Source organism: Carassius gibelio, chromosome B21 (assembly GCF_023724105.1).
Source record: "Carassius gibelio isolate Cgi1373 ecotype wild population from Czech Republic chromosome B21, carGib1.2-hapl.c, whole genome shotgun sequence".
NCBI classification, from domain to species: Eukaryota; Metazoa; Chordata; class Actinopteri; order Cypriniformes; family Cyprinidae; genus Carassius; species Carassius gibelio.
The window spans coordinates 26,016,794-26,034,146 of NC_068416.1; the positions used below are offsets into that span (position 1 = coordinate 26,016,794).

At 35.7% G+C, this 17,353-nt stretch overlaps 1 protein-coding gene across 2 annotated transcripts in view; it reads left to right on the forward strand.

The window, feature by feature from the left end:
* dym (dymeclin) overlaps window positions 1–13,674 on the forward strand; it is a 67,943-nt gene extending 54,269 nt beyond the window's left edge. Inside the window, exons 17-18 of one of the 2 annotated variants that reach the window (XM_052588652.1) lie at window positions 10,107–10,272; window positions 12,454–13,674. In XM_052588652.1, coding sequence (XP_052444612.1) covers window positions 10,107–10,256 — 150 coding nt within the window. In that variant the 3' untranslated portion in view covers window positions 10,257–10,272; window positions 12,454–13,674. Of the gene's footprint in view, window positions 1–10,106; window positions 11,704–12,453 lie in introns of those variants that run through there. The other variant, XM_052588651.1, reaches the window with a different exon arrangement.
* Window positions 13,675–17,353: the final 3,679 nt, after the last annotated feature.

The window sequence follows — 17,353 nt, forward strand, 5'->3', positions numbered from 1 at the left end:
TTATAAATGAATGTGTGTGTATGTATACCTTCTATCTTTATAAGTAATATATTTTAAAAAGAACTAGTATTTTATATTCAACATAAGTTTATTAATTAAATATTTTATTGTTGAATTTTTATATACATAATTTTTATATAGATTTTTTTTCTTTATGAAATTTATAATTTATATTATTTATTAATGTATATTTCTATGCAGTTTATTTTATTAATAATATAGAAATGAATTATATATTTATTTATTTATTTATTTTTATTTTTTTTCACAGTAAAATTTATGGAATTTACTGTAGTAAATTTATTTAAGCATAAAAATGCTGCCATGATGTATTCATATTTTAATAATTACTTTTGCATTAGAATGATGAGACTTTTTGTTCACTTTTCAGAACAAACACTGTCGCTATACATATAGATATACACACATATAGATATATGAATTATTCAGAACATAATTTCTGTATTCTCTCTTTTGATTTTATGGACAGATATGACCACGACAAGCTCTTGACGTGTTCTTGACACATTGACCCGTAGAGTTTAGAACAAAATAAAGAATGGACTAAACGTCCCTTGTGTTCTGCCATCAGCCGTCCTGAAAGCAATTGACCTTTTGACCCCTTGTCCCTCATCACGCGAGTCTCTTCATGTGCTCCCACGTGTGACAGGCCGGGTCCGTGCTCTCGCATGGCGTCTGAAAGGAACAGACAGACTTTGAGAGGCCGTGAATAGAGGCGCAGTGTAGCCGAGCCAGCAGACACGGAGTCAGCGAGTCCAGCCAACTTCTGAGCCCTTTCTGTGGAGTCAGATATGAAAGCGCTTCAATGCGGCCTCTGTCTCGCACAATGAGAGTGCTGGGGAATATGATAGGATGCCAATGCATTATTAACGCCGATGGGCAGCTTACCTGCTGTCGATTGGCCCGTGACTCACCTGAGCTCCGGCTCAGCTCCGATTGGATCGGCTCGGGTTGATCGGGGTTGGGTCGGATCACTGTTGATGGACCAGTCACCTTGCAGCTGTTGGTTTTGGCCAGGGCGGCCCGTCGCCAGCCACTTCCTGCATATTTTATGTAGGATATTGTAAGCATTTGGTTGAGCTGGATTGGGTTTGGGCTGTTTGTGTTGGCTCTCCATTCCTACGACTGTCTGATTAAATACTAACTCTAATATTTGAGATGTACACCACAACCAGGCTTCTTTCTTCACTCAGGGATCTTAGAAGGTTTGCAGGGTGTTAAAGATCATTCAAAATGCACGTTATGATTAGAAAACCACCATTAGACGATATACATGTATATGTTGTGTGGCATTTGCATGGTGCTTATGCCAACGTGATGGATTTGATTTCCGTGTAATGCATGAATGCAGTGGAAGTGTGTGTTTTCAGCTGTTTTTTAATCTTGTGATGGTTTGAGTGGCTTATTCCACCGGAGAGGATCAGCGAGCATGAAGCTGTTGGAAAGTGACCTTTTGTTTTTCTTTATGTGACGTGGACAGGCAGTAGATCTGAAGTCGGATTATGAAAATCAAGCAGATTGTGCAGGTGTGCTCATGGATTACTCTTTTATTCCCGGCTAAAACTCGGATTTAAAGTGTCCTAATTTGCTTGTGAAATCTTATGAATCGCATGCATGTCGTGGCTGTAGTGCAGGTCGTATGAAGAATAAATGTGCACTTGGCAGCACATGCAAATAGGAGACACACATGCTTTTGTTTGTCCTAGTGCCAAATATCCGAAAACTTGTGGCTGGCACTAAATATCCACAATTTATAAAACTGTGTAATCATATGTAAAATATTGATTTGACCCTCTGCTGATTTTATACGTTTGTAAGCCCATTTATAAAGAAATAAAGGGTCTGTAGTCTGATTATTTTAATGGATAGAGACAGAATATCAACCAAAACATCCAGAAAAAAACACATTGTATAAAGGTTAGAGATTGATTTGCATTGAAGTGAGTGAAATAAGTTTTTGATCCTCTACCAACCAATCTGACTCCCACAGAATGGTTCTGTGCCCATGTGGAACACAGATTAGTCCTGACACTTTAAGAAGTCACTCCTAATGTCAGCTCGTAAGGTGTATAAGACACCTCGCCTCACAATCTGCATCTTCCATTCCAACCTATCCGGCCACCATGGGCAAGACCCATTGGAGGGAGAGAAATGCTGAATATGACCCCAAGAACACCATCCCTACAGTCAAGGTGGAAACATTATGCTTTGGAGCTGTTTTTCTGCTGAGGGTACAGGACGACTTCACTGCATTGAGGGTCAAATGGACGGGGCCATGAACTGTAAAATCTTGGATGAGAACCTCCTTCCCTCAGCCAGAACACTGAAGATGGGTCTGGGATGGGTCTTCCAGCATGACAAAAACATACCACCAAGTAAACAAAGGAGTGGTTGAAGAAGAAGTAAAATCTGCAAAGGGAGCTGAAACTTCAAGTTGCCAAACAACAACCAAGAAACTTTAAGGATTTAGAGAGGATCTGTAAAGAAGAGTGGATCAAAATCCCTCCTGACTGAGATGTGTGCAAACCTTATGACCAACAACAAAAAACGTCTTACCTCTGTGCTTACCAACAAGGGTTTCTGAACCAAGTACTTAGTCATGCTTTGCTTGGGGATCATATAGGTATTTCACTCACTGAAATGCAAATCAATTTCTAACCTTTATAAAATGTGTTTTTTCTGGATTTTTTTGGTTTGTATTCTAGCTCTATATGTAAAAATAAACCTTCCATGAAAACAGACCCTTCATTTCTTTGTAAGTGGGCAAACTTATAAAATCAGCATGGGATCATATAAATATTTTCCGCACTGACACACACATATTTCTAAAGGTGTTTTTGACATAAAATTTTAACCAGATTTCAGTATTCACCAAGTAATATATCCATTCAAAGAAAACTATACAAATAAATTCAGATTTTAAGTTCTTTATAATAAAATTGAATGATCCAGGGAAAAATGACTGAACACACTCACTGAAATTTATTTAAACTTCGTACATAAGCCTTTGTTGGTGATAATGACAGCTTCAAGACGCCTCTTGTATGGAGAAACTATTCGCAGCGATTGCTCGGTGTGATTTTGGCCCATTCTTCCGCACAAACAGTCTTCAAATCTTGAAGGTTCTGTGGGCCTCTTCTATAAACTCTAATCTTTAGTTCTTTCTATAGGATGGATTCATGTCAGGTGATTGGCTGGTCCATTCTAGCAGACTCACTTTCTTTCTCTGAAACCAAATGAGAGTTTCGTTGGCTGTGCTTGGGATCATTGTCTCGCTGGAATGTCCAGCCTCATTTCATCTTCATCATCCTGGTAGATGGCAGCAAATTTTTATCAAGAATGTCTTGATGTCATTTTTCCATTCATCCTTCCTTCAATTATATGAATTTCGCCAGTGCTACCCCATGATGTTTTGGGGTGATGTGCCATTTGACCTCCAAGCATGGTGTGTTTTCGAAAGAGTTTCATTTTGGTCTCCTCTTACCAGAATATAATCTTCCGGTATTTCACAGGCTTGTCTAAATGTTGAGCAGCAAACTTTTAATGAGCTATAACATGCTTTTTTGCTTCGGTAATAGAGCCTTGCTTGGTGAGCATGTATACAGGCCTTGGTGGTTGAGTGTAGTACTTACTATTTTCTTTGAAACAATTGTACCTGCTAATTCCAGGTCTTTCTGAAGCCCTCCACAAGTGATCCTTGAACAACTCTTTACAGAAATCCTGCGAGGAGCACCTGGTCATGGCTGGTTTATGGTGAAAAGGTCTTTCTACTTCCAGATTATGGCCCCAACAGTGCTCACTGGAACAGTCAGAAGTATAGAAACCCTTCTTTAACCAATCCCATCAGTGCGTTTCGTAACAATAAGTTTGCGAAGGTCTTCTGAAAGCTCTTGCTTTTTTACACATCATGTTTCTTGTGTGGCACGTTGGTCATGAGACATCTTTTTATAGTCCATCAGTTGGGAACGAACCAACTAATATTACAATGTACAGTACAATGTGACTAACCAGAATAATCAAGGTTTTTCGTATATTTTTTATTGCTACGTGGCAAACAAGTTACCAGTAGGTTCAGTAGATTGTCAGAAAACAAACAAGACCCAGCATTCATGATATGCACGCTCTTAAGGCTGTGCAATTGGGCAATTAGTTGAATTAGTTGAAAGGGGTGTGTTCAAAAAAATAGCAGTGTGGCATTCAATCACTGAGGTCATCAATTTTGTGAAGAAACAGGTGTGAATCAGGTGGCCCCTATTTAAGGATGAAGCCAACACTTGTTGAACATGCACTTGAAAGCTGAGGAAAATGGGTCGTTCAAGACATTGTTCAGAAGAACAGCGTACTTTGATTAAAAAGTTGATTAGAGAGGGGAAAACCTATAAAGAGGTGCAAAAAATGATAGGCTGTTCAGCTAAAATGATCTCCAATGCCTTAAAATGGAAAGCAAAACCAGAGAGACGTGGAAGAAAACGGAAGACAACCATCAAAATGGATAGAAGAATAACCAGAATGGCAAAGGCTCAGCCAATGATCACCTCCAGGATGATCAAAGACAGTCTGGAGTTACCTGTAAGTACTGTGACAGTTAGAAGACGTCTGTGTGAAGCTAATCTATTTTCAAGAATCCCCCGCAAAGTCCCTCTGTTAAAAAAAAGGCATGTGCAGAAGAGGTTACAATTTGCCAAAGAACACATCAACTGGCCTAAAGAGAAATGGAGGAACATTTTGTGGACTGATGAGAGTAAAATTGTTCTTTTTGGGTCCAAGGGCCACAGGCAGTTTGTGAGACGACCCCCAAACTCTGAATTCAAGCCACAGTACACAGTGAAGACAGTGAAGCATGGAGGTGCAAGCATCAAGATATGGGCATGTTTCTCCTACTATGGTGTTGGTCCTATTTATCGCATACCAGGGATCATGGATCAGTTTGCATATGTTAAAATACTTGAAGAGGTCATGTTGCCCTATGCTGAAGAGGACATGCCCTTGAAATGGTTGTTTCAACAAGACAATGACCCAAAACACACTAGTAAACGGGCAAAGTCTTGGTTCCAAACCAACAAAATTAATGTTATGGAGTGGCCAGCCCAATCTCCAGACCTTAATCCAATTGAGAACTTGTGGGGTGATATCAAAAATGCTGTTTCTGAAGCAAAACCAAGAAATGTGAATGAATTGTGGAATGTTGTTAAAGAATCATGGAGTGGAATAACAGCTGAGAGGTGCCACAAGTTGGTTGACTCCATGCCACACAGATGTCAAGCAGTTTTAAAAAACTGTGGTCATACAACTAAATATTAGTTTAGTGATTCACAGGATTGCTAAATCCCAGAAAAAAAAAATGTTTGTACAAAATAGTTTTGAGTTTGTACAGTCAGAGGTACACACTGCTATTTTTTTGAACACACCCCTTTCAACTAATTGCCCAATTGCACAGCCTTAAGAGCGTGCATATCATGAATGCTGGGTCTCATTTGTTTTCTGAGAATCTACTGAACCTACTGGTAACTTGTTGGCCACGTAGCAATAAAAAATATACTAAAAACCTTGATTATTCTGGTTAGTCACATTGTACTGCTATTATTTTGAACAATACTGTATATATATATATATATATATATATATATATATATATATATATATATATATATATATATATATATATATATATAGTTGTTAAAAAAAATAGCAGTTCAGCGTCACTAACCAGATCAATCACTGTTTTTGGTAAATATTATATTTCTACATGGTAAATATTTTACTAGTAGGTGTAGTAGAGTAATAGAAAACCAAAAGACCCAACAGTCATGACATGCATGCTGTTGATTCTGTGTATTTGAATCATTCATTGATATGGTGTGTTCAAAGCTGGTGTCAAACAATGGCCCTTAAGGACGAAGGCAGCAAATGTTGACCTGTGCATTTCTATCTGAAAATCTGAGTAAAATTGGCCATTCCAGACATTTTTCAGAAGAAAAGCATACTTTGATTAAAATGTTTAGAGAGGGGAAAGATTTAAAGAAGTGCAAAAAATGATAGGTTTCTAAGCTAAAATGGTATCAAATGCTTTTAAAATGGCCACCAAAACCCAGAAAGGCGTGGAAGAAAACTGAAAACTACCATTCGAATGGATTGAAGAATAGCCAAAATGGCAAAGAAAGTCTACAGTTACCTGTGAGTACTGTAACAATTAGGAGATGTCTATGTGAAGCCAAGCTATCGGCAAGAAGCCTTCGCAAAGTCCCATTGCTGAAAAAATGACACGTGCTAAAGAGGTCACAATATGCCAAAGTACACATTGACTGCCCTAAAGAGAAATAGGGCAATATTTCGTGAACTGATGAAAGCAAGATGGTTCATTTTAGGCTCTCTGAATTTAAGCCACAGTACACTTATTTGTAAATATCTGTTAACATGAGTACAGTATATGAAATCATCATGCTTTAAATGTTTTAGAATGATTGGATTGGATGTTATGCTTTATGATGCAAACCGAATTCTAGTATCAAAGAAATCAATTCTGTATTATTGAAACTTTTAGGATGTCATGTTGCAGATTTATACTTGAATGTGATTTGGATGCAGCAGTGTGTAAATCAGATCAGATGAATACGGTCTTTTCTGTGGCATCAGTTCTAACACAAAGTGTCCGTTTCTGAATTGAATATCAGCTGTGATAAATCTTATGGCTATTTAATCCAATTCAAATTCATTTGCAAAGCCAGTGCCTTGTATTTGAGTCTTAAAGTGCATATTCATTCATGTAAATCCACAAGAAAATCTTGTTTGTATGAAATGCTATGTTTGCATGTGCTGGCAAGTTAGCTTTTTTTCACAAATGTAAACCTTTACAAAGTTTTCTCTGCCACAAACTCTCAAATGTCTGTGGCAAAGCAGGACTTCCAGAGAGCTGCTCATGGCAGCCGTTGAAAAGCCACGTTTCACCAGCCTCCTGTTTTTTTACACGGATGGGAAATGACAGCATTTGTTTGCAGAATCGCTCCAGGGGAACTGTAAAGTTCCTGTGAAAGGAGTTCCTTCATGTCTTCTGGGCTTCTTTTCCTCCGTGGCCTCTGAAAAGCGCGGAAGGAGGATTTCTGTGGTACTGCAAATAAAGCCAAGAGAGAACAGCGTTAGCCACAGACAGACAGACAGCTTCCTGTTCCAGAAAGTGCTCTTCCAAAGAGTCGGCCTATATGTTTGAGAGCTTCCTGTGGGCAGGAGTCAGTCGTTGTGTTTGTTCAGAGACGGGGAAGCAGTCATTGATACCGAGCACAGAAACCCTGGCCATAGCTAGCATAGACAGACATTATGGAGCAGGACTTGATTTAATTCACCAGCATCTGATTTGATTGTGATTTAAAAAAAAAAAATTATTGAGCTACAAAAGTTTTATTTTTTTTATTAATTTGTTTTCATTTTATACTATTGCCATTGTTTTATTAAATAATTAATGTATTTATTTATTTATATATAACTTGAATTTTAAATTTATTGTAAATTTTATGGATAGATCATCTGATTTTTTTGTACATATATATACACACACACACATATAGTAGTGAAATAATATGAAGTTTTTGACTTCAGTTACTGCTTTCATGCATATATATATATATATATATATATATATACACACACACACATTTATATTTATATATATATATATATATATACACACACACATTTATATATATATATATACATATATATATATATATATATATATATATGCACACATTTATATTTATATATAATTTATTTGTAGATTATTTATTTTTTTATTATTAGATTTTCATTAGGGCAATACAATAGTATTTTATATTGTATGTGAATTTGAGGGAAATTTGCTGAAATTGTCCTGTACATTGATAACTACCAAGATCTGAGATCTGAACTAATGAAATATGTTTCAGTTGAAGCCTTAAGTATAAAAATACATTTAATGGCATCATTCATGGACTGGTTATGTGCGACATCACCCACAATATTAAAGAAGTCACTGTCTAACTTGCCTGTTAGTTGATATCACATTTCTGTTGTTAATTTATTTATTTAGATAACCCAAACTGATTGAACTGAGCCAACCTGTTTGTTTTTCTGTTGCTTTGCGTTGAATAATTTAATGTTGTGTTTCATCTCGTAGCTTGTTTTCTTTTTGGCTGAAGGCTGAGAATTATGGAAAGGAAGATTAATGAATGGCTAAATGCATCGGTGTAAATGTAGACGCTCAGGAACTCGAACCCTGTGGCTCCGTCTCCTCCTCACCTTGATTAGCACACAAGAGACGGCCGCTAGCGTCTCAGATGCTAGCGCCACGTATCGCTTTACCAGAGGTTAAGAGGGTTGTATTTAAACATGAAAAGCAGCGTCTGAGGTGTTCCTTTGTGTCATATAATCAATCAAACCCAAGTGTATTTACCTCACAGGTGGATGGAATTACACCTGCGTCAAAACTGCAAGCGCTTCACCTGAAATCAGATAACAAACACAGCGTATCTGTGTTCAGCGCTCATTATCAATGCTTACTTACACTCCTCATTTGCACTCTGTGCTTCTTTTACATACAAAAGTAGAACGAAACTTCGACCTTTAGACTTCACTGATGTGACAATCAAAATAAAACCACAGGGAAGGAGAATGGACTTGATAGTGAACACTGCATTGGTGCATGTTATGATAAAGTATAAATATTTATCTTTAATCTATAATCTTTCATCAGAATGAGTCATTTTACGTAAGAGAATGATGCTGGATGTTGACTTGAAACTCTTGTCTCAGAGCTGATATTTTTAGTGCCATATTTGTGAATATCTCATCCGTCTCATCTTCTGATCTTCAGGGTGAAATAGTTCAGCGTTAAGGATTATTGATGCTTCATTTTTATTAAAAGCCATGCAGGAATGCAGTGAACATTTACACCAAAACTGAGTGTAGTATAAATCGTACAAGATGGTGAGAAATTTAAAAAGAAGAGAAAAAAATGCATTGTGCGTTTTTATTGTTATGCTTGTCACTGTTAATGTTAGTCAGCATTGTAAGTGTTAACTAAACTATTAACTAAAATCATTTTTATTAATTAAAGATTGAGTAAAATGAAATACAAATATGGAAGGAAAAAAATTCAACCTTAAAAAAAACTGACTGCAATAAAATAAATTGAAATACTAAAATATGTACAGTAAGATGAAAAATTTAACCTAAAATAAAATAAGCTTAAGTTGAAGTGCATTTTTTTAAACTTAGTAAAATAAAAATAAATTAAATAGAAATATTAAAAACTAAAATTAAATATAAAAATACAACATAAAAATACAATTCAATTTAACATTTGTATTACTAATTAAGCACATAACCAAGTAACTAAAACATAAAGTAAAATTAATGAAAATATAGTAATAAAAGCTAATTTAAAATATGAATAATACTATACTAGTATACTGCATAATTTAATTGTCACTTTCTTACAGTGCTCTTCATTTGAATCAGTGTTAGCTAAAAATTTACAAAAAATCTTTACAATTATTTTATTAAAATAAAGATGAAATATAAATATGGGATTTAAAAACTTTAACTTTAAAACTTTTCTAAAATACTAAAACTGAAATTTAAAAAATAGAGCTGAATCGAAATATTTGTAAAAAACTAATACAAATTTCAAAACTCAAATTAAAATGAAAACTGAAAAACATACAAAATAAAAATCAGTTCACCAAAACCAAAATGTTGTTATTTCAAATAATCATGAGGCATAATAAAGTATAAATAATGGTACGAAAATAAACTTAAACTAAAATAAAGCTAAAGATAAATCAAAATATAAAAAAACAGTAAAAATTCTACTTAAATGAAAAAGGGGAAAAAAAATATTTAAAAAAGCTAAAAAAAAAAAATTAAATACTAAACTAGTATATAAACAATACCAAAAATAACACTGTGAATGCTTCTTTGGACTTTTTCTTTATTCCTGAAGAACAATTATTATATCTTTTTAACACGATAAAAAGGTCGACCTGCTGGCCAGTTTGTTGTTGTCTGTGTAGAGATGCATTGCTGGAGTTTATAGACGTGTGTTTCTCCTGCAGAAGTTTCCGGAGCTGAAGTTTAAGTACGTGGAGGAGGAGCAGCCGGAGGATTTCTTCATCCCGTACGTCTGGTCTCTGGTCTTTAACTCTGGAGTGGGTCTGTACTGGGACTCTCAGGGCACCGAGCTGCTCGGCATGGACTCGCCCTGACCGGGTGTGTGTCTGTGTAAGTCACATGTCCAAACCTGGAGCTTCTGTCCTCATCGCACCGCTCAAAGGGCTGTGTCCGGCTGCACTGAATTCTGGGATTGGTACGATTTGGGGTTTCAGTCACAGGTCTGATGTAGCTAAAACACTTGGGTTGATTGTGATGATCCTTCGTTTGATTGTTTCTGTTTGTGGGTCACATGTGGGGAAGATGAGTCGAACCACATGATTTCTTGACTGACGGTGAACATAAATCATGCTTTGACCCCATTAGGATTGATTCTTAAAGGAATAGTTCACCCAAAAATGAATGTTTGCTGAAAACGTGGTGCTCTGCAGTGAATGGGTGCCGTCAGAATGAAATGAGAGTCCAAACAGCTGATAAAAACATCACAATAATCCACAGCACTCCAGTACATCAGTTAACCAGAAGACAAAAGCTGCGTGTTTCTAAGAAACAAATCCATTTAAGACATTTTTATCTTCAAACCGTTGCTTCTGCTATCCATAATGTTGCTTTCTCTAGTTAAAAAGTCTGAATGAGGAGAGAAATCTGCACGGTTTCAAAGCAAAAACAGTTCAAAACGGCTCTAAGTAAGTCTGTGGGTGGATTTTGGAGGAAGTGTATTTAGGATTACAGACTCATGTTTTGGCCACAAGTGATGATTTGAAGTTAAAGAAGTCTTAAAGATGGTTTAGCTGTGTGTTTTAGTTAAACACACAGCTTTTATCTTCTCAAGTCATTAACTGATGGACTGGAGTGGTGCGGATTATTGTGATGTTTTTATCAGCTGTTTGGACTCTCATTCTGACGGCACCCATTCACTGCAGAGCATCCATTAGTGAGTAAGTGATGCAATGCTACATTTCTCCAAATCTGATGAAGAAACAAACTCATCTTGGATGACCTGAGGGTGAAGACATTTTTATTTTGCGTGAACTATTCCTTTAATAAGCGGATTATTATGCACAGCTTCGTCACATATCACTATAGTAAGTTACAAATAAATAATATTTGACCATTTTTGGCTTTTTTTATAGGATGCTTTGCTGTTTTAAATGAATTTATTATTTTGTCATTATATTTAGTTCATTGTACCCATATGCCCTTATATAATCTACACCTGAGCATCGCACAAAGAAAAACCAAAACCTTTATATATATATTTATATATATCAGTTAATTTCTTTTCTGACGTTTGCTGTTTATCTTTGACACTTGCATTTAAGCGGTTTTCTAATCATAATAATAAGAGTAATACATATTTAGATACTTGTGTTATTAAATGAGCAACTTTCCCATGTAAATGCAGTTTCGTGTATGATTTATGTAAATTATAGATTTATGTTGTATAGAGAAATACACACTGCATTCGTTGCATTGCTGTTTATTCCCTCAGTTTTTGATTCTAGGTACAGAGATCCTAATTAAATATCCCTCTTTTACTGATCTGTTTGCTCTTATTTCATCCGTTACACTTACAGCAGACCGCACTTACACTTTTTGTTCTTTCTTAACAAGTTTAGTTTTTCTTTGCAAGTCCCTATAGGAACCATTTTTTTTTTTTTGCATGTAAATTTAATTTCATATTTAATGCTTAGAAAGTATAATTAGTTTCCCTGTAATTTGCATAGCATGTGTTGGATTAATTGTAAAAAGTACTCTTTGAGAATTACATTTGTGAGTTTAGGTAGTTGGAAATGAACTGGTTTTCACATGTTCCTCTGGTTTCACTGACAGAGCTCATACCAGACTGATTCTCCAGGAGAATAAAATAAGAGCAAAACTCCTGCTGTAATTTTGCCCGTGCATATCAAATCTTATAATTGCTTGAAGGCCTGAAACTGTTTACTGAAGAATATTTGAAGGTGTCTTTGGAGAAAATGAACGTGTTGAACCAGTTCTGCTGAAAAAGAGGACAGTGACTGTTGAGCGCTTTCCATTACAGAATAAATGAATCATGGGAGTCTGTGAATACGCCTGTGAAATGAAGCGTTTTTGCAACGGCGTCAGTAACTGAAACCTTTTGTGATGCACTTTCCGCACGCATCAGTATAAAGTCAAGGCATCAGACGCTAAAAAGAGCTTGTTTGTAAAACTCTGATCTCAGTGAACGAGAGTCTGTGTTTTTAAGTGGCTGTTGCTGTTCAGATGATAAAAGCTGACGGCGTGTGTGTGTGTGTGTGTGTTCTTCTGCAGGAATGCACAGGAAGCTGGCGTTTACTGTAATTACAGCTCACAGACCGAGAGTTTCCATCAGAGACCGTCTCAGCTTCACGTTTCAGATCTCTATTATGTTCAGGATCTCATGATTATTAACACCTAGTTATGTCTATTCATGTTGTTGATTTTATTTGTCATTTTCTATTCATTGCTGTTATGTTTTCACCGGTTATTTTAGCATTAGAATTTTTCGTTTTTTTGTTTTTTCTTTGTACATTTTTTTTACTTATATTTTAGTTTGTCTTAGTTGTTTAGCGTTTTTTTATTTTTATTTTAGCGTATTTAACCCCTGTCGTAACCCTCTGTGGGACGCCTACGTTTACTTCACTATATGGGATGCACGATAATATCGGCACAACATCGGTATCGGCCGATAAAAGCTTAAAATGACCATCATCGGTATCGGCCGATATGAATATTTCTGCTGATGAGCCAAACCGATATTCTCCAAGTGAAATAATTGACCTGTTTTTCAGGTGTGAATGTCTGTCTACATTTGTAAAATAATACATTTATGGTAGAATCAGTACAGAAGAGATACATGTATTTCTATTCAGTAAAATTAAAGTTTAAATATATCAGGCGAAAATGTTTATATATATCGGTATCGGCATCGGCCAAAATTATTTTGAAAATATCGGCATATTGAATACCGGCCAAAATCCAATATCGTGCATCCCTATATATTACAATTAAATCTAATCTAATCTTGACAAACTATATATCGTTGGAAAGGTGTAAGACTCCCAAATATATATTTTACCAATGTTTTTTGTTAAAAAAGTAATTGATTAATTTATGACTTTAAGAGTGCACCCTCAAAAATCTACATTATAACAGGAGTTTTGACCTTTGTTTAAAAAAAGACTTCTTCGTTGCCTTTTTCTCTATCACAATTTAGAAATCATGAGAAACTATATATCGACTGAAAAAATTCATCCTTTAAAACCCATTTTAAGATCAGACATTGCATTACCGTGTAAATGGCACATCAGAATCATGTTACAAACTGTTTTCAGTCATGAATTATACAAATGTAGGTTTGTATCATGCACATTCAAGTCTATCTTCAAAAACGTGAGTGACAGTTAATTTTATTTCATTTTAGTTAATGGTAATTTTATTTCAAGTAACAAAAGTGTTTTTTAGATATGTATTTTAATATTTCTGTTTTCATTTCAATTTTGGTTAAAGTGATTTTCTTTTTTTTTTCTTTTTTTATTTTGTATTTATTTTCTAGTGGGATCTAGCTTAAATAAAATAAATCTATTTTTCAACAGCAACAGAAGTGTTTTTTATGGTTTTGGTTTTAATTCGCTATAATAACCCTGCTCGTCATATAATGAAGAAGGATCAGCATTGAGCTCTATTTGGAGGTGTGTGTGTGTGTGTGTGTGTGTGTCTCTCTGTCTGTGTGTGTGTGTGTGTATGTGTATCTCTGTGTGTGTGTGTGTGTGTGTGTGTGTGTGTATCTGTGTGTGTGTGTGTGTGTCTCTCTCTCTCTCTCTGTGTGTGTGTATGTGTGTCTCTGTGTTTGTGTGTGTGTGTGTCTCTGTCTGTGTGTGTGTGTGTGTGTGTGTGTGTGTGTCTCTCTCTCTCTCTCTGTGTGTGTGTGTGTGTGTCTCTGTCTGTGCGTGTGTGCGTGTGTGTGTGTGTGTGTGTGTGTGTGTCTGTGTGTGTGTCTCTGTGTGTGTGTGTGTGTGCGCGTGTGTGTGTGTCTCTCTGTGTGTGCGTGTGTGTGTGTGTCTCTCTGTGTGTGTGTGTCTCTCTCTCTCTGTGTGTGTGTGTGTGTGTGTGTGTGTGTCTGTCTGTCTGTCTGTCTGTCTGTCTCTGTGGTCATTTGGTCTGTGTGTGTGTGTGTGTGTGTGTGTGTGTGTGTCTGTCTCTGTGTCTGTCTCTGTGTGTGTGTGTGTGTGTGTGTGTGTGTGTGTGTCTCTGTGTGTCTCTGTGTGTGTGTGTGTGTGTGTGTCTCTCTGTGTGTGTGTGTGTGTGTGTGTGTCAGCAGCGCGAGCAGCAGATGGTGGAGGTTTTGCCGCAGTGTCGTTGTTCTTACCTGTGCGGTCACCTTCTCTATCTCCGGCTGTGCTTCAGGTGAATGAACAGAACACTGTGGGTTTATGGGTGTTGTGTTTCCAGCAGACAGCAGCAGAACGTGTGCTGTTCCAAGATTCTTCATAACGTCATATAAACAATATTAGCATTGAGAATGAGTAAACTGCTGCTTTAAAAGAAGCCCTAACTCCAGGTTAAGAGAGTGCTAAAACTTTCAAGGTCCATTTTATGTTTATTAAAAATAATATAAATGAGTCCTGTTTAATAATTTCTCTTGTTTTTAATGATTGATTTGTTTGCTGGTTGATCAGAGTGTTTTATTTTCACAGGTTCTGTAAAAATGTACATACAGTATTTCATATTTTTATCCACTGTGTTATTTTAGTATTATTTATGTACGGTGATAGTTTTCATTAATATTTTGAAATAGCCTTTTTTGTATTTTTTGGTTTTGATTTCATTTTAATTTTTAGTTTATTTTTTATTATTTTTGTGTTTATTGTCCTTTTAAAAATATTTTTAAATGTTTATTTTTTAGAATTAATTTCTGTTCTAGTTTTATTTCAGTTACTAGTTTTATTAATTGAACTGATTTCAGTTAGCTTCCAAGGCAAAATATTTACCATTTTTATTTAGTTTCAGTCTAAAATTTATATTTTTAATTTTTTAAATTAATTTTAATTAACAAAAATGTTTTTTAAATGGTTTTAGTTATTGGTAAAAAGACCAGTCTGCTGCCTCGTAAATAAATGAAATATAAGTTTGATGGTTTTTGTGCTGCATTACTCACATCTGTGTATAAATGTCAGTCAGTCTGGGTATTTCCCAGCAGACATCAGGTCACATGTCTGGGTCATTCTCTGGATCTCACCCACTCCTGCACGACTGGGGCATCACCATGAAAGACTGCCATGCTGTTGGCATTCTGCCATTAGAAATGCTGTTAAAGGTAGATGGACTGATATCTAAAGAGCAGAATATCACACAGACTTGAGGGTTTAAATTATGGACCGAGGACAGAGCAACACTACAAAAATCACTCTGAACTATCACTGAAGAAAATAAAAAATTGCTGAGAAATATAGCTAAAAAATAAAAATGTCGAAGAACTATCAGTTAAAAATGTTACTGCTCAGAACTATCGCTAAAAAATTGCTCCGAACTATTGCAAAAAAATAATTAAAAATCTCAGAATTATCACTAAAATAAATTTTTATCGCTCAGAATTATCACAAAAAAAAAAAAGATTCATTGCTAAGGACTATTGTTAAAAATAAAAATCTATAAGAACTTTTACTAATAAATAAATCCTCTCAAAATTATCACTAAAAAATAAAACATAAAAATCACTCAGAACTATTAATATAAAATGAACAAACAGAACGATCATTAAAGGGGTAAAATCTTTTAGAATTATCTCAAAAAAAGTTGAATCACTAAAATAATACAAATTGCTTAAAAATGTTGCTAAAAATAAAAATCTCTAAGAACCATAGCTAAAAAATTAAACCAATCAAAACTATCATTAAAAGAATTGCTCAAAATTATTGTAAAAATTAAAACACATCTCAGAATTTTTTATAAAAAAAGAAAAACATTTTTTTTAAAAGAATAATTGCTCAGGTCTATTGCTAAAAATAAAAATCTGTAAGAACTGTCACAAAAAAATAAAACCACAAAAAAATTATCACTAAAACATCAATCAGAACTACTATTAAAAAAATTACTCCGAATTATTGCTAAAACATAAGAATCACTCAGAACTATTAATACAAAATAAAAACTATTGCTAAAAGTTTTTACGTTAGCAAATGCATAACATTCTAAAACTGCCTGGAACACCCTAGCAACCGCATAACATTACTGCTCAGAACACCCTAGCAACCGCATAACATTACTGCTCAGAACACCTTAGTAACCGCAGGGCAATAGTTGTGGTTCCAGATCAGTGCGATCTCTGGTTTATCTTGGTTTTCTCTTCAGTAGCTCTGAGCTCTCCGTGTAGGAACGGGCCAAAGTTTTCAGAGCAACTGAAAGTCATATCAGACTGGTGAAGTGAGGTCTAGAGTTCATCTGATGGGCATAAACAGTTCCAGCTTTTACAGTGGCATCCATTGAGAGACGCAGGCCGAGCGGGGCATATGGCTTCCCATCTGGGGCTCCTGTCCCGTTTGATTCATTCAGGGAGCCGCTTTGTGCCGAACACTAGACGAGACGCCAGCGGCCGCACACACTTCCCTGCTGTTGTGTTTCCTTCTGTCGAACCTCTCAGTCAAGCGATTCTTCTGCTTTCGTTCCATCAGTTTGGCTTTCAAGTTGAGTAAATGTCCTCTTCTAGCTCTCTAAATCGCTCTTCTGTCGATATAGGGGCCGTGTCGGACCTTATAGCGGCTCCATTAGACGCAGTTTGATGTAGCTTGTGTTCTTCAATGCAGCAGGGTAATTATATGAGGTAATTATATACATTCAGAGAGGCTGAACACATGAAAGTGCTGCAGTGATTGTCTTTAACATGCAGGCTTTTACACTGATAGTGCTGGACATCCACATCTGTTAGGAGGACGCTTGAATAGAGAGCTGCCAGTGCTGTTTAAGATTTATCAAATTCAGTTGAATGAACATTTATTTGTGTATTTTCAGATTTCAATTTGATTTCAAACTTAGCCAATTAAATTTAGTTTAGTAATTTTATATGGTTGTCATTTTTATTAGTTTTCATACCGGTTTACATACCTTTTCAGATGGATGGATGGAAAAAATTGCTTTGAACTATTATAAAAAATTTAAATCGTTTAGAGCTTTCGCAAAAAAATATAAATTGCTC